The sequence below is a fragment of the Mycena indigotica genome (assembly GCF_014461135.1).
Source record: "Mycena indigotica strain 171206Taipei chromosome Unknown Mind.scaff0005, whole genome shotgun sequence".
In the NCBI taxonomy this organism is placed as follows: Eukaryota; Fungi; Basidiomycota; class Agaricomycetes; order Agaricales; family Mycenaceae; genus Mycena; species Mycena indigotica.
The window spans coordinates 5,006,527-5,025,297 of NW_023503004.1; the positions used below are offsets into that span (position 1 = coordinate 5,006,527).

The 18,771-nt window shown below is 54.5% G+C and overlaps 1 protein-coding gene across 1 annotated transcript; it reads right to left on the reverse strand.

Annotated features, from left to right (window-relative positions):
• Positions 1 to 3,976: 3,976 nt before the first annotated feature.
• Positions 3,977 to 6,612, reverse strand: MIND_00648500 (uncharacterized protein; the record flags this gene model as incomplete). The annotated part of the gene is made up of 4 exons (XM_037363216.1): positions 3,977 to 4,896; positions 5,497 to 5,751; positions 5,798 to 6,431; positions 6,481 to 6,612. The coding sequence occupies 4 exons, from the start codon at positions 6,610 to 6,612 to the stop codon at positions 3,977 to 3,979; spliced, it is 1,941 nt and encodes a 646-aa protein (XP_037221137.1).
• Between the last annotated feature and the right edge of the window lie 12,159 nt (positions 6,613 to 18,771).

Here is an 18,771-nt window from a genome sequence, read left to right on the forward strand (position 1 = left end):
AAAGGAAATAATTTCGAGCGCGAAATTGTGGACAGCAGTTTTCACGCTTTTTTGAAATTTGTTCCTGGGGTTGGCTGAGCACCTCAGTTTCCTACTGTAAGGAGGAAGACCTCTGGGTGCTGAGTGTTCTTTTGTCTAGCAGTACTACTGTTTAAAGATGGATTAACATGGGACCACATTTTGGCAGTGAAAGAGGTTGGCTGAATACCCTGTAACAAGGGGAAAAAGGTCATTTGAGTAATTGGTGGGCTCATGCTTAGGCATTGAGAAGAGGCCTCCCCACTGGTGAAAGGGTGATCTCCTTCAGTTGATTGGGAGTAGCTGTTGAATCGAACCAAGGGTTGTGAGAGTGAAGGACAGAAGTCATCATAGCACTGTTTACAGTCAACTTCTGAGTAACTTGAACTTGTAACTTGGTGGAGCTTGCCTATTCTTTGGACTTTGTCCTCTTGTATTCATGGGTTCTGGGGGATACATTTAATTCTAACTTTTTCTAGGATTTTACAGCCAGACTCTGTTGGGGGGACGCCCTGACAAGTCTATAAACAAAAATCCAGGACTGCAGCCTGGTGTGACAGTGAAGTCAATAAAACTCAAAGCTATTTTTTAACCCCCCTTTACTACCTACCTTCTTCTTCTTTCTTCTTCTTTGATATCTTTGACTGTATGAATGACATGGATTCATAGAGTGAAAGGTATGAAAGAAGAAGAACAACAGTATTTTTTTTTTCTTTCTGCAGCTCTACTTTAGGGCCTGCTGAAGGATCGGGTTTTGGACCCATTCCACTTTAGGGCCGGCTCCTTCATTGCCTCTTTTTTCTTATATTCTTGTTATTATATTCTTGTTATTATATTCTTGTTATTATATTCTTGTGTTATATTGAGTGAGACTGAGCGCTACTGACTCTAACTGCCAGACTACTTTAGGGCCAGCCTAGTAAATTAGGTTGACTGAACTATGACCGCTACTGACTGAGTCTTAGACTGCTACTGCCAACTTTAGGGGAGATAAGTTGAGACTGACTGAGTCTGACTTTAGGGCTGCCTTGGTGGATCACTTGGACTGAACCTTACTGACCGCTACTAACTTACTGCCAGGGCCATTGACACTTCAAGACTAAGTAATTAAGCACTTTAGGGCCAGTCTCACTTAACTGCCAGGTGGAAGTTGGCAGACAAAGTTGTAGATATCACAAATTGAAGGTTAGGTTCAGTTCAGACTATAGTCAATTTCTGAATGGTTAGGCTGGAAAATGCAAAAGATTGAAAAATCACGAGTGTCTTTTAGGGCCAGGTTCAAAACACTAATAGGCTTATATCTCGATGAGTTCTGATCTGTTGACCATGGTTTCTATATGGTCAGAAAGGTATTTGCAAGGCCTACAAACTGGCCTTCAACTGAAAACATGTTTGCTACAAATTGACTGAGTTTTACTACAAGATACTGTAGCAGTTAAGCTTACACTATTGAATTTCTTGATGGTTTGTATATGGTTGGAAAGGCCTTTAAAAGGACTCTAACTTTGTATTCAACTCATTGTCACTTTCCTACAAATCTAAGAACTTTTATCAGTAGTTACTGCAGCAGCCATTGACTCTATTGACTCATTCTGACTTGTGTATATTTTGGTGTGGGTTCATAGCGGCACTCCTGAGACCTAACTTCCCAGTTTACAGTTTGGCTTAAAGTCAATACTTGCTTCACAAAATGCAATATACTTTCCCAATCCAGAGTCTTTTGAAACAGTAATAGGACTTTATCTCAGTGAGTTCTGAAGCTTTCGAGATGGGTCATATATGGTTAGAAAGGTATTTTGAAGGCCTACAAACTAGTCTTCAACTGAAAACATGTTTGCTACAAATTGACTGACTTTTATTAGAAAATACTGTGGCAGTAAATGTTATATAGTGATAGTTTTGGATGGTTTGTATATGGTTAGAAAGGTCTTCAAAAGGAATCCGACTTTGTATTCAACTTTTGCTTGATTGACTACAAATCTAATGACTTTTGTTACAACACACTGTGGCAGTTGTTGCCTGTATTGACTCAGATTGACTTGTGCATATTTTGGTGCCAGTCTGTAGCGGCACTTCCAAGACCTAACTGCTCAGTTTACACTTTGGCTTGAAGTCAATACTTGCCTTGCAAAATGCAAATTACTGACCCAATCCAGAGTCTTTTGAAACAGTAATAGGCTCATATCTCTGTGAGTTCCGGTCGGTTTGAGATGGTTCTTATATGGTCAGAAAGGTATTTGAAGGGTCTACAAATATGGCCTCAACTGCAAATATGTTGATTACAAAATGACTGACTTGTATTAGGATACACTGTGGCAGTTAAGGTTAAACTGTTGAATTTCTTGATGGTTCATATATGGTTAGAAAGGTCTTTAGAAGGACTACAACTTTGTATTCAACTCATGTTTAGTTGATCACAAATCCATTGACACTGCGGCTATTGACTGTATTGACTCAAGTTGATTTTAGGCTTTATCTCAATGAGTTCTTGTTGGATTGAGATGGTTTTCATATGGTCAGAAAGGTATTTGAAGGGCTTATAACATGGTGGTCAACTCAAAATTTGTTGACTACAAAATGACAGTTGTATTGACTGAAATTGACCTTCTTTTAAAATAGTATTAGGCTCATATCTCTGTCAGTTCTGGGCGGTTTGGGATGGTTTCTATATGGTTAGAAAGGGAATTCCAGGGGCTACAAATACAAATTAACTCAGTTATATTGCCTTAAATTGACTTTGGTGCCAGTCTATTGGGACACTTCCAGGACCTGAATGCCAGTTTATACAAACAGTATTAGAGTTATTTCTCAATGAGTTCTGGTTGGATTGAGATGGTTCTTATATGGTCAGAGACGTATTTGAAAGGGCTACAAATTTGTGTTTGGCTGGAAATGTGTTCCATACAAATTGACTGACTTTTATTGGGATACAAAGTGGCAGTTGTTGACTGTATCGACTCACAAAATCACAAGTACTCCAAACAGTATTAGGGCTGTATCTCAGTCATTTCTAAAGCTCTTAAAATGGGTCTTGAAAGGTATTTCAAAGGCCTATAATGGGGTCTTCAATTACAAATTCATTGACTACAAAATGAATGTTGAATTGGCTTTCTAGAACAAAATGTAATTTCAGAACAGTATTAAGGTTATATCTCTACCATTTCTGAATGGGTCCTATATGGTCGGAAAGGGACTTGAAAGCCCTACAAATGTGTGTCGAACTTGATACATGTCCAGGTCTAGTCAAACCGGACTGAATGCAGTGTTCGGCATAAAGGCCATTCCGAACCAAACCTAGCCCTCAATTCGGCCAGGTTCGCAGCCAGCCCAACATATATCTGTTTATTCTAAGCCTTAGTACATCTGTAAAAAGCGGCTTATGTAAGCAGATGTGAATACAATAATGTGCCAAACTTAACAATGTCAATCTGATACAATAGTGTTTGTACCAAATTGATCTCAGGGTCAGTTTGTGAGAACTAATAGTTATCTACTGATTCTTTCATTCTTGAATGATTGGCCATTGTTGACAATTTAGATGTGGGCAAACTACTGATTACACCAATAGAGAGTGTTGCTTACATCTAATATAGCACTCTGAATTAAATTCAGACAAAATCATATATTGCACACCATCTGCCACACATATCTACACAATATTCTGGAACTATATATGGCCAATGCCGCTTGTCCGAGGTTGGGCTGGATCAGTGCGGCCGTCTGTGAGAAAGCCTTGCCGCGTCACCTCAGTGGAGCGCCGAGGGATGCGCGCGGGAGTGCGTCCTTGGTCGTGCGGAGTTCGCCTGAGAGTTTATCAATACTAGACAGAACCCACAAGTATCACAACCAGACAAAATAATATACTTGCTACAGAACAAACTCAGACTTATACACAGACACCATACTATACTATCCAACAGCAGAATGCAAAAAAAGAAAACATATCACCCCCTCTTAATCAATCCTCGCGCCCCGAACCAGACCGCGACCCGCTCGCATGCGACTCGACGGAGCGTCTCCGGCCCTCGGCCGCGTCCACCGCGTCGAGCAGCTCGCTGTCCATCTCCGCGGCCGGCCCGGGCTCCCCGTCGTCGTTGATCTCGTCCACCTCCTCCGTCTCCGCCTCCGCATCCGCCTCCGCATCCTCCTCCTCCTCCTCGTCCGCGTACGGGTCGCGCTGGTGCTTCGGCGACCGACCATGCCGCGCCCCGTGCTCGATCGTGCCCGGGCTGCGCGTGCGCGCCGCGCCGCCCATCGAGAGCGCGAGCGGGGGCAGGATCCCCGGTGCCTGGACTTCGCGGTGCGCGGCCCGGGAAGGCACGTGCGCCGGCGGGGCAGGCGGGCTCGGCCGGTGCTGCGTCCTTGCCTGCGCCGGGCCGGACAGCGACGACCGCAGCCCGCTCTCCTGCCCATGTCCATGCGCATGCGCATGCCGCTCTCTCTCTGGGCGCCCCGGCGAAACATTCAGCACCGTATCGCTCCTCGCCACCCTCTGCTGCTGGGCCTGTGGTGCGGGCGGCGGCTGCAATATCTGCCCCTGGCTCCCGACGAGGCCCTCCGCCGTCCCGCGTCGCTCGACGCGCTTCATCTTCTTGCGGCAGCGGTCGCACACCGTGCCCGGCCCGAGCGGGCCCGGCCCCCACTTCTCGACGCACTTCCCGTCCTTGTAGCGGCCGGCCATCCCGCACTGCCGGCAGATGCGCTGGTTCTGCGCGTTGGTGGCCGGGAAGGCCGGCGCGGGGGGTGCCGGCGCGGCGGGCGTGGTCAGCGGGGCGGGGAGCGTGGGCTGCGCAGCGAGCGGCTGCGCGGCGGACTGAGGTTGAGGCTGCGCGGCGGGGACTGGTGGAGGGGGCACCGCGTGTTGCGCGTAGTAGTTGTCTGAGGAAGAGTTAGTCGACAGAAGGCAGGAGTGGAACGAGGGCAGAACAAAATTAAAACCAAAACGCGAGAAACAGTTAGAAGGAAGGAATGGAACTAGGGGAGAACAGTTGCGATCAAACTGATCACGAGACCTTCAGAACACAACAAAAAGAAGAAAAAAAAAAACACGAGGAACAGTTAGAAGGAAGGAGTGGAACGAGGGGAGAAAAGGTGCGATCATTGATAGTGGTCTGCCGCGGCGGGCTTGGAGCCCGAAGCCCGGCCCAGCCCGGGGTCGGGCAGCCCGAGCGTTCATTCGGGCCGGGCCAGGCCTTCAGCGGGCGTGAGGCTCGGGCTTCCACGCCTTGGAATTCCAAGGCACATCCCGGCCCGTCAGATCACGAGCGCCGATTAACGACGTGGCTCCCACTCATCACGAGACCTAACAACGAAAAAAAAACGAAAAACCACAACACGAGGAACAGTTCAGGGAAGGAGTGGAACCAGGAGGGAAAAGGTGCGATCGACAACGTGGGCGGGAGTCCCACTGATCACGCGACCCGCTGAAGTTCCGCCACCCCAGAGCAAAAGAAGGGAAAAAGAGACTAAAATACTCACCCTTCGAGCTGTCCCTCCGGCCCGCACGCCAGTCGCTCGCGCGGCGCGTGCCCGCGCGCTCTCGAGCAGCATCGCGTCGACGTCCTCGCTCTGCGCAGACTGCGAGCGCTCGCGGTGCGCGCCGGGGTGCGGCTGCGAGAGCTGCCGCTCGGGCGGGTAGGCTGCGCGCTCGGGCTGCGGGTGTGTCGCGTGCCGCGTCGGCGGTGCCGGGATGTGCCCGGCGCTTGACCGCGTGGAAGTGGAATAGGCGCCATACTGAAAAGAGTAAGCTTAATAGATAGAGAAAAAAAGGAATACACACATCGTAGTCCCCCTCTCTCGGCTTCTTGTACCCGTACACAGGCGAGTAGCCCATGCTCTCCGCGGGGGCGCTTGCCCAAACTTGTTGGCCCGGGGACGGGCGCCTGCTGCGTAATAATATGCGGGGCGTGTTGAGCGGCCCCGGACTGGCCCGCGGCATACTTCTCCCTTCGCTCCCGGTTCTCCCCCTGGTGCAGCACCTCATACCGCACACTCAGCTGCGGCGCCGCCTCCGCCAACACGAGCGGCCCGCCGCCCTCCCTGACAAGCCTCGTGAACCCCGCACGCGCATCATGCGCCCGTGCGTCCGCGAGCGCGAGGTGCTCCGCGACCTGCGTCCACGCGCTGGCCACCGCATGCAGCCGTGCCACCGCGGCATCGCGTTCTGCCTGCGCGCAGGCCGTGCGCTCGTCCTGCGCGCAGATCCCCAACCGCTGGGCCGTTTCTCTTGAGATTTGCAGGAGGCGGAGAGGCCCAATGGCGCTTCCCACCATCTCGGCCTCGAGCGTGCCGCGTGAGAACTCGGCCCGCCGCTCCGGGTTTTTGCAACAGGCCCGTCCGTTGCGCGCAGAGCTAGCCGCTCGGCCGTTCCTCTTGAAACCTTCAGGGATTTGAGAACCACACTGGCGCCGCCTCTGGTAAGAAATTCAGAAGCCGCGAACAAGAACTGAGCTCAGCGCTCACCGTTCTTGTGGGGAACACCGCCAACAACGACCGCGGCCCGTTCAGCGCGTTGCACAGCGCCGAGACCCGCCGAGACAGCTGGGATATGTCCCCCCAGTCTTCCTGGACGCGGCGGACGCACGCCGAGGCCATTCGTGGCCCAAACGGGCCAAGATTGGGCCAATCCTGGCCGAGAGAAGAGGGGGGATTGCGCGACAACGGCGGTGTTGTCTCGCGCGGGATTGGCCGGGGTTGGAGAGACCTATGGGCCCTACGCGGGCGCGCGCTTTCGCTACGAACGCGCGGCAGACGGGCCGGGACGCCGCTGACCTCCAGAAACAGAGGCCGGTCCGCGCAGGGCCAACGACTGGCTCGTTCCGCTCGAAACTCTCAGAAGATGGAGCGGTATATTGCCCCTCGCATCCCTGAGAATCTCGGGCGAAACGCGCCGGAAACGCGCCCAGCGCTGTTGAGTTTTGTGGAAGACGCGGCCAACGCCGAGTCTCGCGGATGGAGCCCGCCGCAGAGGCCTTAGATGCGCCGAACAGGCTGGGTCAAGTCCCCTCCGTCTTCCCCAACGTGGCCGGACGTGGCCGACGGCCTGTTCGGCGCGAAACGAGCAGTTTCCGGCGCGTTGCTGGCGCGCATCCGGCCGGTGGATCGCCGCCAAAGTCCAGCATCGTGACGAGGACATCGGCGGCCCTTCTCGAGCCCGTTTCCGCGTCGATCGGCGGTCGCGATCGCGCGCGGTAGACTGTTTTGTGCTGAATTGGGGCCATGAAAACGGCGGGGAAGAGTGTTTGCGCACCTTGGGCGTCGGCTCTGGACTATCTGAGGCGGTGTGGGGCCGTGCTTTCGCGAGATTCCGGCCAGAAGTCCCAGTTGTGAGTTGGTTGCCTTGAGTCCGTTTCCGCGTCGATCCGCGGTGGCGTGTTTCCGCCCCAGAGGTGAGCCATTGTCGCCAGATTCCACCCCAGTTGTTGCCTAGTTTGCAGACCAGAGCCGCGTGGCCCGGGGCCGTCTGAAGCAGCGGAGAGGCCGCGGAGAGGTTGTGTTGCCACAGATGGTGGTGGTACAGAAGAGAGAGAGTCACGCGCGTGACTGTAGTCGAGTCCGAATCTTGCGTGACGGACTCCGCGGCAAATTAACTGCTGGCAGTTAGCGGCCTCCGCGGCAAGTCCGCTGGCAGTTAGCAAAGTAATTTCAGTTGTGGGAAAAGTGAAGAGAGGGATTGAAAGATATTGAGCTGGAGATGCTAAAAAGCTGAAATGAGAAGCAGGAGGATAAGAACTGAGAGTTGTGGAGGGGTAATGAAATTTCCCAAAAAGGAAATAATTTCGAGCGCGAAATTGTGGACAGCAGTTTTCACGCTTTTTTGAAATTTGTTCCTGGGGTTGGCTGAGCACCTCAGTTTCCTACTGTAAGGAGGAAGACCTCTGGGTGCTGAGTGTTCTTTTGTCTAGCAGTACTACTGTTTAAAGATGGATTAACATGGGACCACATTTTGGCAGTGAAAGAGGTTGGCTGAATACCCTGTAACAAGGGGAAAAAGGTCATTTGAGTAATTGGTGGGCTCATGCTTAGGCATTGAGAAGAGGCCTCCCCACTGGTGAAAGGGTGATCTCCTTCAGTTGATTGGGAGTAGCTGTTGAATCGAACCAAGGGTTGTGAGAGTGAAGGACAGAAGTCATCATAGCACTGTTTACAGTCAACTTCTGAGTAACTTGAACTTGTAACTTGGTGGAGCTTGCCTATTCTTTGGACTTTGTCCTCTTGTATTCATGGGTTCTGGGGGATACATTTAATTCTAACTTTTTCTAGGATTTTACAGCCAGACTCTGTTGGGGGACGCCCTGACAAGTCTATAAACAAAAATCCAGGACTGCAGCCTGGTGTGACAGTGAAGTCAATAAAACTCAAAGCTATTTTTTAACCCCCCTTTACTACCTACCTTCTTCTTCTTTCTTCTTCTTTGATATCTTTGACTGTATGAATGACATGGATTCATAGAGTGAAAGGTATGAAAGAAGAAGAAGAACAACAATTTTTTTTTCTTTCTGCAGCTCTACTTTAGGGCCTGCTGAAGGATCGGGTTTTGGACCCATTCCACTTTAGGGCCGGCTCCTTCATTGCCTCTTTTTTCTTATATTCTTGTTATTATATTCTTGTTATTATATTCTTGTTATTATATTCTTGTGTTATATTGAGTGAGACTGAGCGCTACTGACTCTAACTGCCAGACTACTTTAGGGCCAGCCTAGTAAATTAGGTTGACTGAACTATGACCGCTACTGACTGAGTCTTAGACTGCTACTGCCAACTTTAGGGGAGATAAGTTGAGACTGACTGAGTCTGACTTTAGGGCTGCCTTGGTGGATCACTTGGACTGAACCTTACTGACCGCTACTAACTTACTGCCAGGGCCATTGACACTTCAAGACTAAGTAATTAAGCACTTTAGGGCCAGTCTCACTTAACTGCCAGGTGGAAGTTGGCAGACAAAGTTGTAGATATCACAAATTGAAGGTTAGGTTCAGTTCAGACTATAGTCAATTTCTGAATGGTTAGGCTGGAAAATGCAAAAGATTGAAAAATCACGAGTGTCTTTTAGGGCCAGGTTCAAAACACTAATAGGCTTATATCTCGATGAGTTCTGATCTGTTGACCATGGTTTCTATATGGTCAGAAAGGTATTTGCAAGGCCTACAAACTGGCCTTCAACTGAAAACATGTTTGCTACAAATTGACTGAGTTTTACTACAAGATACTGTAGCAGTTAAGCTTACACTATTGAATTTCTTGATGGTTTGTATATGGTTGGAAAGGCCTTTAAAAGGACTCTAACTTTGTATTCAACTCATTGTCACTTTCCTACAAATCTAAGAACTTTTATCAGTAGTTACTGCAGCAGCCATTGACTCTATTGACTCATTCTGACTTGTGTATATTTTGGTGTGGGTTCATAGCGGCACTCCTGAGACCTAACTTCCCAGTTTACAGTTTGGCTTAAAGTCAATACTTGCTTCACAAAATGCAATATACTTTCCCAATCCAGAGTCTTTTGAAACAGTAATAGGACTTTATCTCAGTGAGTTCTGAAGCTTTCGAGATGGGTCATATATGGTTAGAAAGGTATTTTGAAGGCCTACAAACTAGTCTTCAACTGAAAACATGTTTGCTACAAATTGACTGACTTTTATTAGAAAATACTGTGGCAGTAAATGTTATATAGTGATAGTTTTGGATGGTTTGTATATGGTTAGAAAGGTCTTCAAAAGGAATCCGACTTTGTATTCAACTTTTGCTTGATTGACTACAAATCTAATGACTTTTGTTACAACACACTGTGGCAGTTGTTGCCTGTATTGACTCAGATTGACTTGTGCATATTTTGGTGCCAGTCTGTAGCGGCACTTCCAAGACCTAACTGCTCAGTTTACACTTTGGCTTGAAGTCAATACTTGCCTTGCAAAATGCAAATTACTGACCCAATCCAGAGTCTTTTGAAACAGTAATAGGCTCATATCTCTGTGAGTTCCGGTCGGTTTGAGATGGTTCTTATATGGTCAGAAAGGTATTTGAAGGGTCTACAAATATGGCCTCAACTGCAAATATGTTGATTACAAAATGACTGACTTGTATTAGGATACACTGTGGCAGTTAAGGTTAAACTGTTGAATTTCTTGATGGTTCATATATGGTTAGAAAGGTCTTTAGAAGGACTACAACTTTGTATTCAACTCATGTTTAGTTGATCACAAATCCATTGACACTGCGGCTATTGACTGTATTGACTCAAGTTGATTTTAGGCTTTATCTCAATGAGTTCTTGTTGGATTGAGATGGTTTTCATATGGTCAGAAAGGTATTTGAAGGGCTTATAACATGGTGGTCAACTCAAAATTTGTTGACTACAAAATGACAGTTGTATTGACTGAAATTGACCTTCTTTTAAAATAGTATTAGGCTCATATCTCTGTCAGTTCTGGGCGGTTTGGGATGGTTTCTATATGGTTAGAAAGGGAATTCCAGGGGCTACAAATACAAATTAACTCAGTTATATTGCCTTAAATTGACTTTGGTGCCAGTCTATTGGGACACTTCCAGGACCTGAATGCCAGTTTATACAAACAGTATTAGAGTTATTTCTCAATGAGTTCTGGTTGGATTGAGATGGTTCTTATATGGTCAGAGACGTATTTGAAAGGGCTACAAATTTGTGTTTGGCTGGAAATGTGTTCCATACAAATTGACTGACTTTTATTGGGATACAAAGTGGCAGTTGTTGACTGTATCGACTCACAAAATCACAAGTACTCCAAACAGTATTAGGGCTGTATCTCAGTCATTTCTAAAGCTCTTAAAATGGGTCTTGAAAGGTATTTCAAAGGCCTATAATGGGGTCTTCAATTACAAATTCATTGACTACAAAATGAATGTTGAATTGGCTTTCTAGAACAAAATGTAATTTCAGAACAGTATTAAGGTTATATCTCTACCATTTCTGAATGGGTCCTATATGGTCGGAAAGGGACTTGAAAGCCCTACAAATGTGTGTCGAACTTGATACATGTCCAGGTCTAGTCAAACCGGACTGAATGCAGTGTTCGGCATAAAGGCCATTCGAACCAAACCTAGCCCTCAATTCGGCCAGGTTCGCAGCCAGCCCAACATATATCTGTTTATTCTAAGCCTTAGTACATCTTGAAAAAGCGGCTTATGTAAGCAGATGTGAATACAATAATGTGCCAAACTTAACAATGTCAATCTGATACAATAGTGTTTGTACCAAATTGATCTCAGGGTCAGTTTGTGAGAACTAATAGTTATCTACTGATTCTTTCATTCTTGAATGATTGGCCATTGTTGACAATTTAGATGTGGGCAAACTACTGATTACACCAATAGAGAGTGTTGCTTACATCTAATATAGCACTCTGAATTAAATTCAGACAAAATCATATATTGCACACCATCTGCCACACATATCTACACAATATTCTGGAACTATATATGGCCAATGCCGCTTGTCCGAGGTTGGGCTGGATCAGTGCGGCCGTCTGTGAGAAAGCCTTGCCGCGTCACCTCAGTGGAGCGCCGAGGGATGCGCGCGGGAGTGCGTCCTTGGTCGTGCGGAGTTCGCCTGAGAGTTTATCAATACTAGACAGAACCCACAAGTATCACAACCAGACAAAATAATATACTTGCTACAGAACAAACTCAGACTTATACACAGACACCATACTATACTATCCAACAGCAGAATGCAAAAAAAGAAAACATATCACCCCCTCTTAATCAATCCTCGCGCCCCGAACCAGACCGCGACCCGCTCGCATGCGACTCGACGGAGCGTCTCCGGCCCTCGGCCGCGTCCACCGCGTCGAGCAGCTCGCTGTCCATCTCCGCGGCCGGCCCGGGCTCCCCGTCGTCGTTGATCTCGTCCACCTCCTCCGTCTCCGCCTCCGCATCCGCCTCCGCATCCTCCTCCTCCTCCTCGTCCGCGTACGGGTCGCGCTGGTGCTTCGGCGACCGACCATGCCGCGCCCCGTGCTCGATCGTGCCCGGGCTGCGCGTGCGCGCCGCGCCGCCCATCGAGAGCGCGAGCGGGGGCAGGATCCCCGGTGCCTGGACTTCGCGGTGCGCGGCCCGGGAAGGCACGTGCGCCGGCGGGGCAGGCGGGCTCGGCCGGTGCTGCGTCCTTGCCTGCGCCGGGCCGGACAGCGACGACCGCAGCCCGCTCTCCTGCCCATGTCCATGCGCATGCGCATGCCGCTCTCTCTCCGGGCGCCCCGGCGAAACATTCAACACCGTATCGCTCCTCGCCACCCTCTGCTGCTGGGCCTGTGGTGCGGGCGGCGGCTGCAATATCTGCCCCTGGCTCCCGACGAGGCCCTCCGCCGTCCCGCGGCGCTCGACGCGCTTCATCTTCTTGCGGCAGCGGTCGCACACGGTGCCCGGGCCGAGCGGGCCCGGCCCCCACTTCTCGACGCACTTCCCGTCCTTGTAGCGCCCGGCCATCCCGCACTGCCGGCAGATGCGCTGGTTCTGCGCGTTGGTGGCCGGGAAGGCCGGCGCGGGGGGGTGCCGGCGCGGCGGGCGTGGCCAGCGGGGCGGGGAGCGTGGGCTGCGCAGCGAGCGGCTGCGCGGCGGACTGAGGTTGAGGCTGCGCGGCGGGGACTGGTGGAGGGGGCACCGCGTGTTGCGCGTAGTAGTTGTCTGAGGAAGAGTTAGTCGACAGAAGGCAGGAGTGGAACGAGGGCAGAACAAAATTAAAACCAAAACGCGAGAAACAGTTAGAAGGAAGGAATGGAACTAGGGGAGAACAGTTGCGATCAAACTGATCACGAGACCTTCAGAACACAACAAAAAGAAGAAAAAAAACACGAGAAGGAAGGAGTGGAACGAGGGGAGAAAAGGTGCGATCATTGATAGTGGTCTGCCGCGGCGGGCTTGGAGCCCGAAGCCCGGCCCAGCCCGGGGTCGGGCAGCCCGAGCGTTCATTCGGGCCGGGCCAGGCCTTCAGCGGGCGTGAGGCTCGGGCTTCCACGCCTTGGAATTCCAAGGCACATCCCGGCCCGTCAGATCACGAGCGCCGATTAACGACGTGGCTCCCACTCATCACGAGACCTAACAACGAAAAAAAAAAAGAAAAACCACAACACGAGGAACAGTTCAGGGAAGGAGTGGAACGAGGGGAGAAAAGGTGCGATCGACAACGTGGGCGGGAGTCCCACTGACCACGCGACCCGCTGAAGTTCCGCCCCTCCAAGTACCCCAGAGCAAAAGAAGGGAAAAAGAGACTAAAATACTCACCCTTGGAGCTGTCCCTCCGGCCCGCGCGCCAGTCGCTCGCGCGGCGCGTGCCCGCGCTCTCGAGCAGCATCGCGTCCACGTCCTCGCTCTGCGCAGACTGCGAGCGCTCGCGGTGGTGCGGATGCGCGCCGGGGTGCGGCTGCGAGAGCTGCCGCTCGGGCGCGTAGGCCGCACGCTCGCGCTCGGGCTGCGGGTGCGTCGCGTGCCGCGTCGGCGGCGGCGGAACATTGGAGCGCGGGGGGTACGCGCCATACTGAAACAACATGAGTAAGGTTTTATTATGTAAACACGGAAAGGAAAGGATACACACATCATAATCCCCCTCTCTGGGCTTCTTGAACCCATACACAGGCGAGTAGCCCATGCTTTCCGCGCGGGGCCGCTTGCCCAGACTCGTGGGTCCGGGCACGGGCACCTGCTGCGTGATGATATGCGGGCCGCTCAACACGCCCGGCTGGCCCGGGCCCGCGGGATACTTCTCCTTCCTCTCCCGGTTCTCCCCCTGGTGCAGCACCTCATACCGCACACTCAGCTGCGGCGCCGCCTCCGCCAACACCAGCGGCCCGCCGCCCTCCCTCACCAACCTCGTAAACCCCGCGCGCGCATCATGCGCCCGTGCGTCCGCGAGCGCCAGGTGCTCCGCGACCTGCGTCCACGCGCTGGCCACCGCATGCAGCCGCGCCACCGCGGCATCGCGCTCCGCCTCCGCGCGCGCCGTGCGCTCGTCCAGCGCGCGGATCACCGCCGCCGCGGGGCCCAGCGCCGGCCCGGGCGAGCCCGGCGCGTGCTCGGCGTCGCCGTTGGCGCGCGCGGCGGCGTCGAACGCGGCGAGGAGGCGCTCCGCGGTGTCCGCGCGGCGCGCGGTGCGCGCGAGCTCGTCGCGCAGGCCCTCGGCGTCCTTGAGCGCCGCGGCGAGCAGGCCGGCGAGGGTGGCGGGGGTGTCGCCGGCGGACGCGGATGTGGAGGGGGCGGGGATTGGGGGGAGGGGCGGCGGGCGCGGGGGCATAGCGGGCGAGGGGTGCTGGCTGTGGCTGTGGGTGCGGGGGGAGGGGTGCTTGGGCGGCGGGGACGCCATCGCGACGTCGCGGTCGCGCTCGTTGGCGACGGGCTCGGGGGAGCGCGAGAGGGGCACGAGCGCGGGGGCGTCGATGGCCATGGATGGGGGTGGTGGTGGTGGTGTGTGTGTGGGCATGGGTGGGTGTGGGTGTGGGCGTGGGCGTGGCTCGGCTAGCAAGAGCAGCTGCGCAGGGTCAGCGTGCCGTCCGTCTGTCTGGCGGCACCCACCTTTCTTCTCCGCTCCCTGGTCGTCGTCGTCGTGGGCGTCGTCGTGGGCGCCAGCGGTCGCTAGCGTAGCGTAGCGGCAGTGGTCGTGGGGGGAGGCAAGAGGGAGTGGCAGTGGCACTGCAGCTGTCGCGGCACAAAAGAAAAGAAGCGGGGGCTACGTGCTCTGCGGAGGGGCGGCTTCGGCGTGGAGCCCTGCCCATGCCCATGCCCATGCCCATGCCCACCTGGCACCGTGCGAGCGGCCACGAGGCGCGCGCGTGTCACACGCCACACGCCCGCGGCCCCGCATCACGGAGTTAACGCCCCCGCCCGCGGTGCCCGGGGGCCGCCCCGATCTGCAATCCGCCATCGATGAGATGCGGTTGCGTGCCCGCCGCCGCGTGCGGGCCTAGAAGCGCGCGCGGGCCCCGTGCCCACCCCGCACCTAGCGCCGCCCCTATAACTCCGCAGCCATCGCCATCGCCATCGCGCGCTGATCGGTCCGCGTGTCCCTTCCCAAGCCCACACGCAACAACGCCAACACGGATGCGCGGGTGGCCCGCTGATGACGTACCGCCCCCACACACACGCGCGCGCGGTCCATCACTGGTCCATCCAGGGCGGAACAACACGCACCCGGGGCCCGGTGCCACCGTGCCCCATCGATGAAGCGCCGCCACGTGGCCCTGTCGCTGCGGCCGCCCGCCCGCCGCACCCGCTAGAAGCCCTCGCGTTCTCCGCCGCGGCCGCCAATAGCGCAAACCCCTTCCTTCCCTCAGGCTCTCTGCCTTCCCTTCTTCGGGCGCTAGCGCTAGCGCAAACGCCGCAGTTCGCCCCCCGGCCGGCGTCTGCCGATGCCCGACGCCCGACGTGCGGCTTCTATGATGCCCACCGCACCGTGACCGCAGCAGGTGCTGATCTCCGTCGCGACGGGCGCTGACGGCTGCCCGGGAGCGTGGGCGTGGGCGTGCGACCGGGCGTGCGACCGACAGCGAAGATCCGGGTATCACACGCGCACACCCGGGCCCGCGAGACTCAGTTCTTGACTCAGTTGGCGCCGAACACTGGCATCCAGCGTACCGACGCACAGCGGTACATACAATACCGACGGAGCCAGCAGCGCCCCTCGCGCGCCCGACCTCGCGCGAATCACAATCCCAATCAGCACCGCGATGAACAACGCCGATCAGCGCTGCGGAGCAGCGGACGCCCGGATTCGCGCGCATCCATCGCGCATCGCGCATCGGCATCGCGCACCGCCTCGCGACGTCGGACACGACGTGCACCCTGGAACAACGGAGAACATCAAGAACCCCGCGTCATCGCTGTCGATGTCTATTAGACGTCCTCCAGTTCGTCGCGCAGGCTCGCGATCCGTGCGCGATGGACCCCAAGATCTTCGGCGGCGCCCGCGCAGGCGAAGTTCGATCTATGCTTGCGCACCCCGGCCCGGGGCAGTGCAGTGCAATGCAATGCAACGGGCGGGGACAGCGGAGGCCCGCGCAGACTCCAGAGTCGAGCGATGGATGCGGCGACACGCGGTACACTGGCAGATGCCTGCCCCGAATATGACTCTGCTGCTCTCTTCGCGATCGTGATCAGTGCAACGCTAATTATCCACCGGCCCTACCCACGGTGGAACGTTAACAAAGTGTCCTTGGACGACAGCGTCCGAATCCTTGCCTCGCTTCGATCTTCCTGCAGGTGAGCCTCGACGCGGTGGAACACGCAAGTACCTTGCCGTAGCTCCGGACTCAGATACCATAACAGTGTGCAGATCCCGCACGCACCCGGGGCAGATGCTTGAACACAAGTCCACGACCGGAGGAGATTCGCGATCACGACGTTAATCATCCGCGCGCACACAATCGGCGCGGGAAATGGCGTCAACTTTCCCTGAGCTTGCGCTGTCCGGAGGGAGAGTAAGCAGCAAGACCGCCGGTTCAATGGCGTGCCGCGTCATCTAGTGCTGGTTCCGGGACTAGTTTGTGACAGGTCAAGCCTCTCCAGAAGATGGCAGCATACACAAGGTGCTAGAAATCGACACTGTTGGACCGCAGCTTCTCGAGAGCAACGTGTTGCTTCATGGCGCCAATGGGCTAAGCTAACAGATCCCGCGGTCAGAACGACGATCGGACAGGCATCGGAAGACATTACAAGGAGCTGGGGTGGACGTACTGTGTTGCTGACTCAAGAGGACGCTGGCGAGGTCAGGCAGAGGGACCCCGGGCCCAATTCCGCACCATAGAAGCCGCGCGAGCCACTCGGGGCCCCGCCCGAGCACTCGAGCGCTTTGCCAGTGCGGCGCCGCAGCGTGCGAGGATCGAAGGTGGACGTACGCCAAAGTGCGAGAACCGCCCGTGTTCGATCGTGGAGTGCGAGGCATGCCGCCGGTGGCAGGGTGTACGTTGACCCAGGCCAGCCAATGGCCGTCGTCGGGCGTGGCCCCAGTCGGGCATCGGGATCAGCAGATGCACCCGCGGTCGACTTGATGCTGCAATGATGCAGCGCAGAAGCGCCGACCTTCGGCCCCCAGTCCGCGGTCACAGGACACTGTTAGTCTGTTAGTCCCCACCCGCGCTGCGCCTCGCGCCAGCCGCGCCGCACCGCACCGCACGTGTCCGCGATTCGCCATCGATGGCCAGCCGTCCAACGACAGGACGACGTCGCGTAGCGATCCGTGGGAGCGCGCGGCCGGGAAAGGCAGTTGCCTGCCCTGTCCGCACACGCATCTGCGCGGTCTGCTGCCTCCGCGGCTTCGGTGGGTGGCTGGCTGGGCTGCTCCGCGGACTTGGCCTTCTGACTCTGAGAAGCCGGACGCCCGCGGTGCGCGGCGGCGCCAGATAGAGTTTGCGCGCGGGCATGCGCATGGGAAGAGAACGGCCGGGGCGGGTAAAGAAAGGGCCCCGCGTGCGAGTTGGCGCATGGACGGCGGAGATGCTTGTTGGGGCGTGCTGCGACTTGTGGCGCCGAGCGCTGACGCCAGGTACTGCAGGTTCAACATTCGATGCTGGCCGCGCGGAAGAAACCAGGGGAAATGCTGTCACACTTCCGTCGGCAATCACGACCCGGCGCATCACATCAGCGATTGTTTTTTGCGTCCGCCCCGATCGCTGACGCCGTGAGCAGCGGTTGCCCATCGCCGCGCGCGCCGCCGCACACACACGACTGCTTCCCGCCAGCTCCACCAATCACGCGCGCGCAGCCAATGGCCGCCGCGCCCTTATCACCGTCCGTTGCCAGCCATCTGCCTCCCTTCGCGCCTTCCACCCCACCATCGCTTCTGGCTAGATCCGATCCGTCCGCTATCAGCACACATGCCACGCGGCGCGCGTCGTCCGCCGCATCCCCGCCTCCGCGCCGCCCGGCGAATCGTCGCCGCGCAGCGCGGTGTCCGGGGTCCTTCCCCCGCGCCGCCGCATCACGCCGCCCGATCGGGCGCGCCCTGCCCCATGCAGATACGCGCATGCGGACGTCGCAACGCGGGCCGCTGATCTTATCGATGAAGGAGATCATCCACGCGCAGGCGAGCGGCCCCCGGTGTGTCGTCGCCTGTGCTAAACCGGATTCAATGGCACGCAGAGTTGGTGCGGCAGTTCGGCAAAATAGTCACTAGTGGGCAAATGTGCCCTCAGCGAATATCCGTTCTGGGCCAGATTTTCATCCTCCGTGATTCTCGGAGGCCTGCATTCAACTGCCGCTGTTTTTTTTTCTTTGACATGGTAAAAAATCTGAGAGGATGGATAATACTAGCCATAGGCTTTCCTATGCACTTTGCTCCCCCCTTTGCCAGTTTTATCACAGAGCCATCTAGAGAATATTGACAATATAGATTCTTAAGTACTGTAGTAATTAGACCACAAGTTCATCAATTTTGAATTTTTTCATGCCTGAGAGGGGGGGGGATTTTTCTTTTTTTTATAATGTTTCAAGCGCACGGTGTATAGTTTTTGACTGAACTTGAACTGCTTTCGACAAGGGAGCATGCAGTTTATAACCTTGAAAGACGTCAGTAAGTGGTAATAGAGAAACGAGAACAATGACGTACATAATCCTGACTGATTTAGCTTCTATAACTCGTTTTTCTGACAAACGGAGATAAGATACAGATAGCCCTCAAATGACTCCATTGCACAATAAAAACAAGGACTCTGGACTCTTGGCCCACTAAACAACATGTCTATTGACTCCTTTATTGCCGTTGTCGAACCACCTCCCGCCCCTGTTATCTTA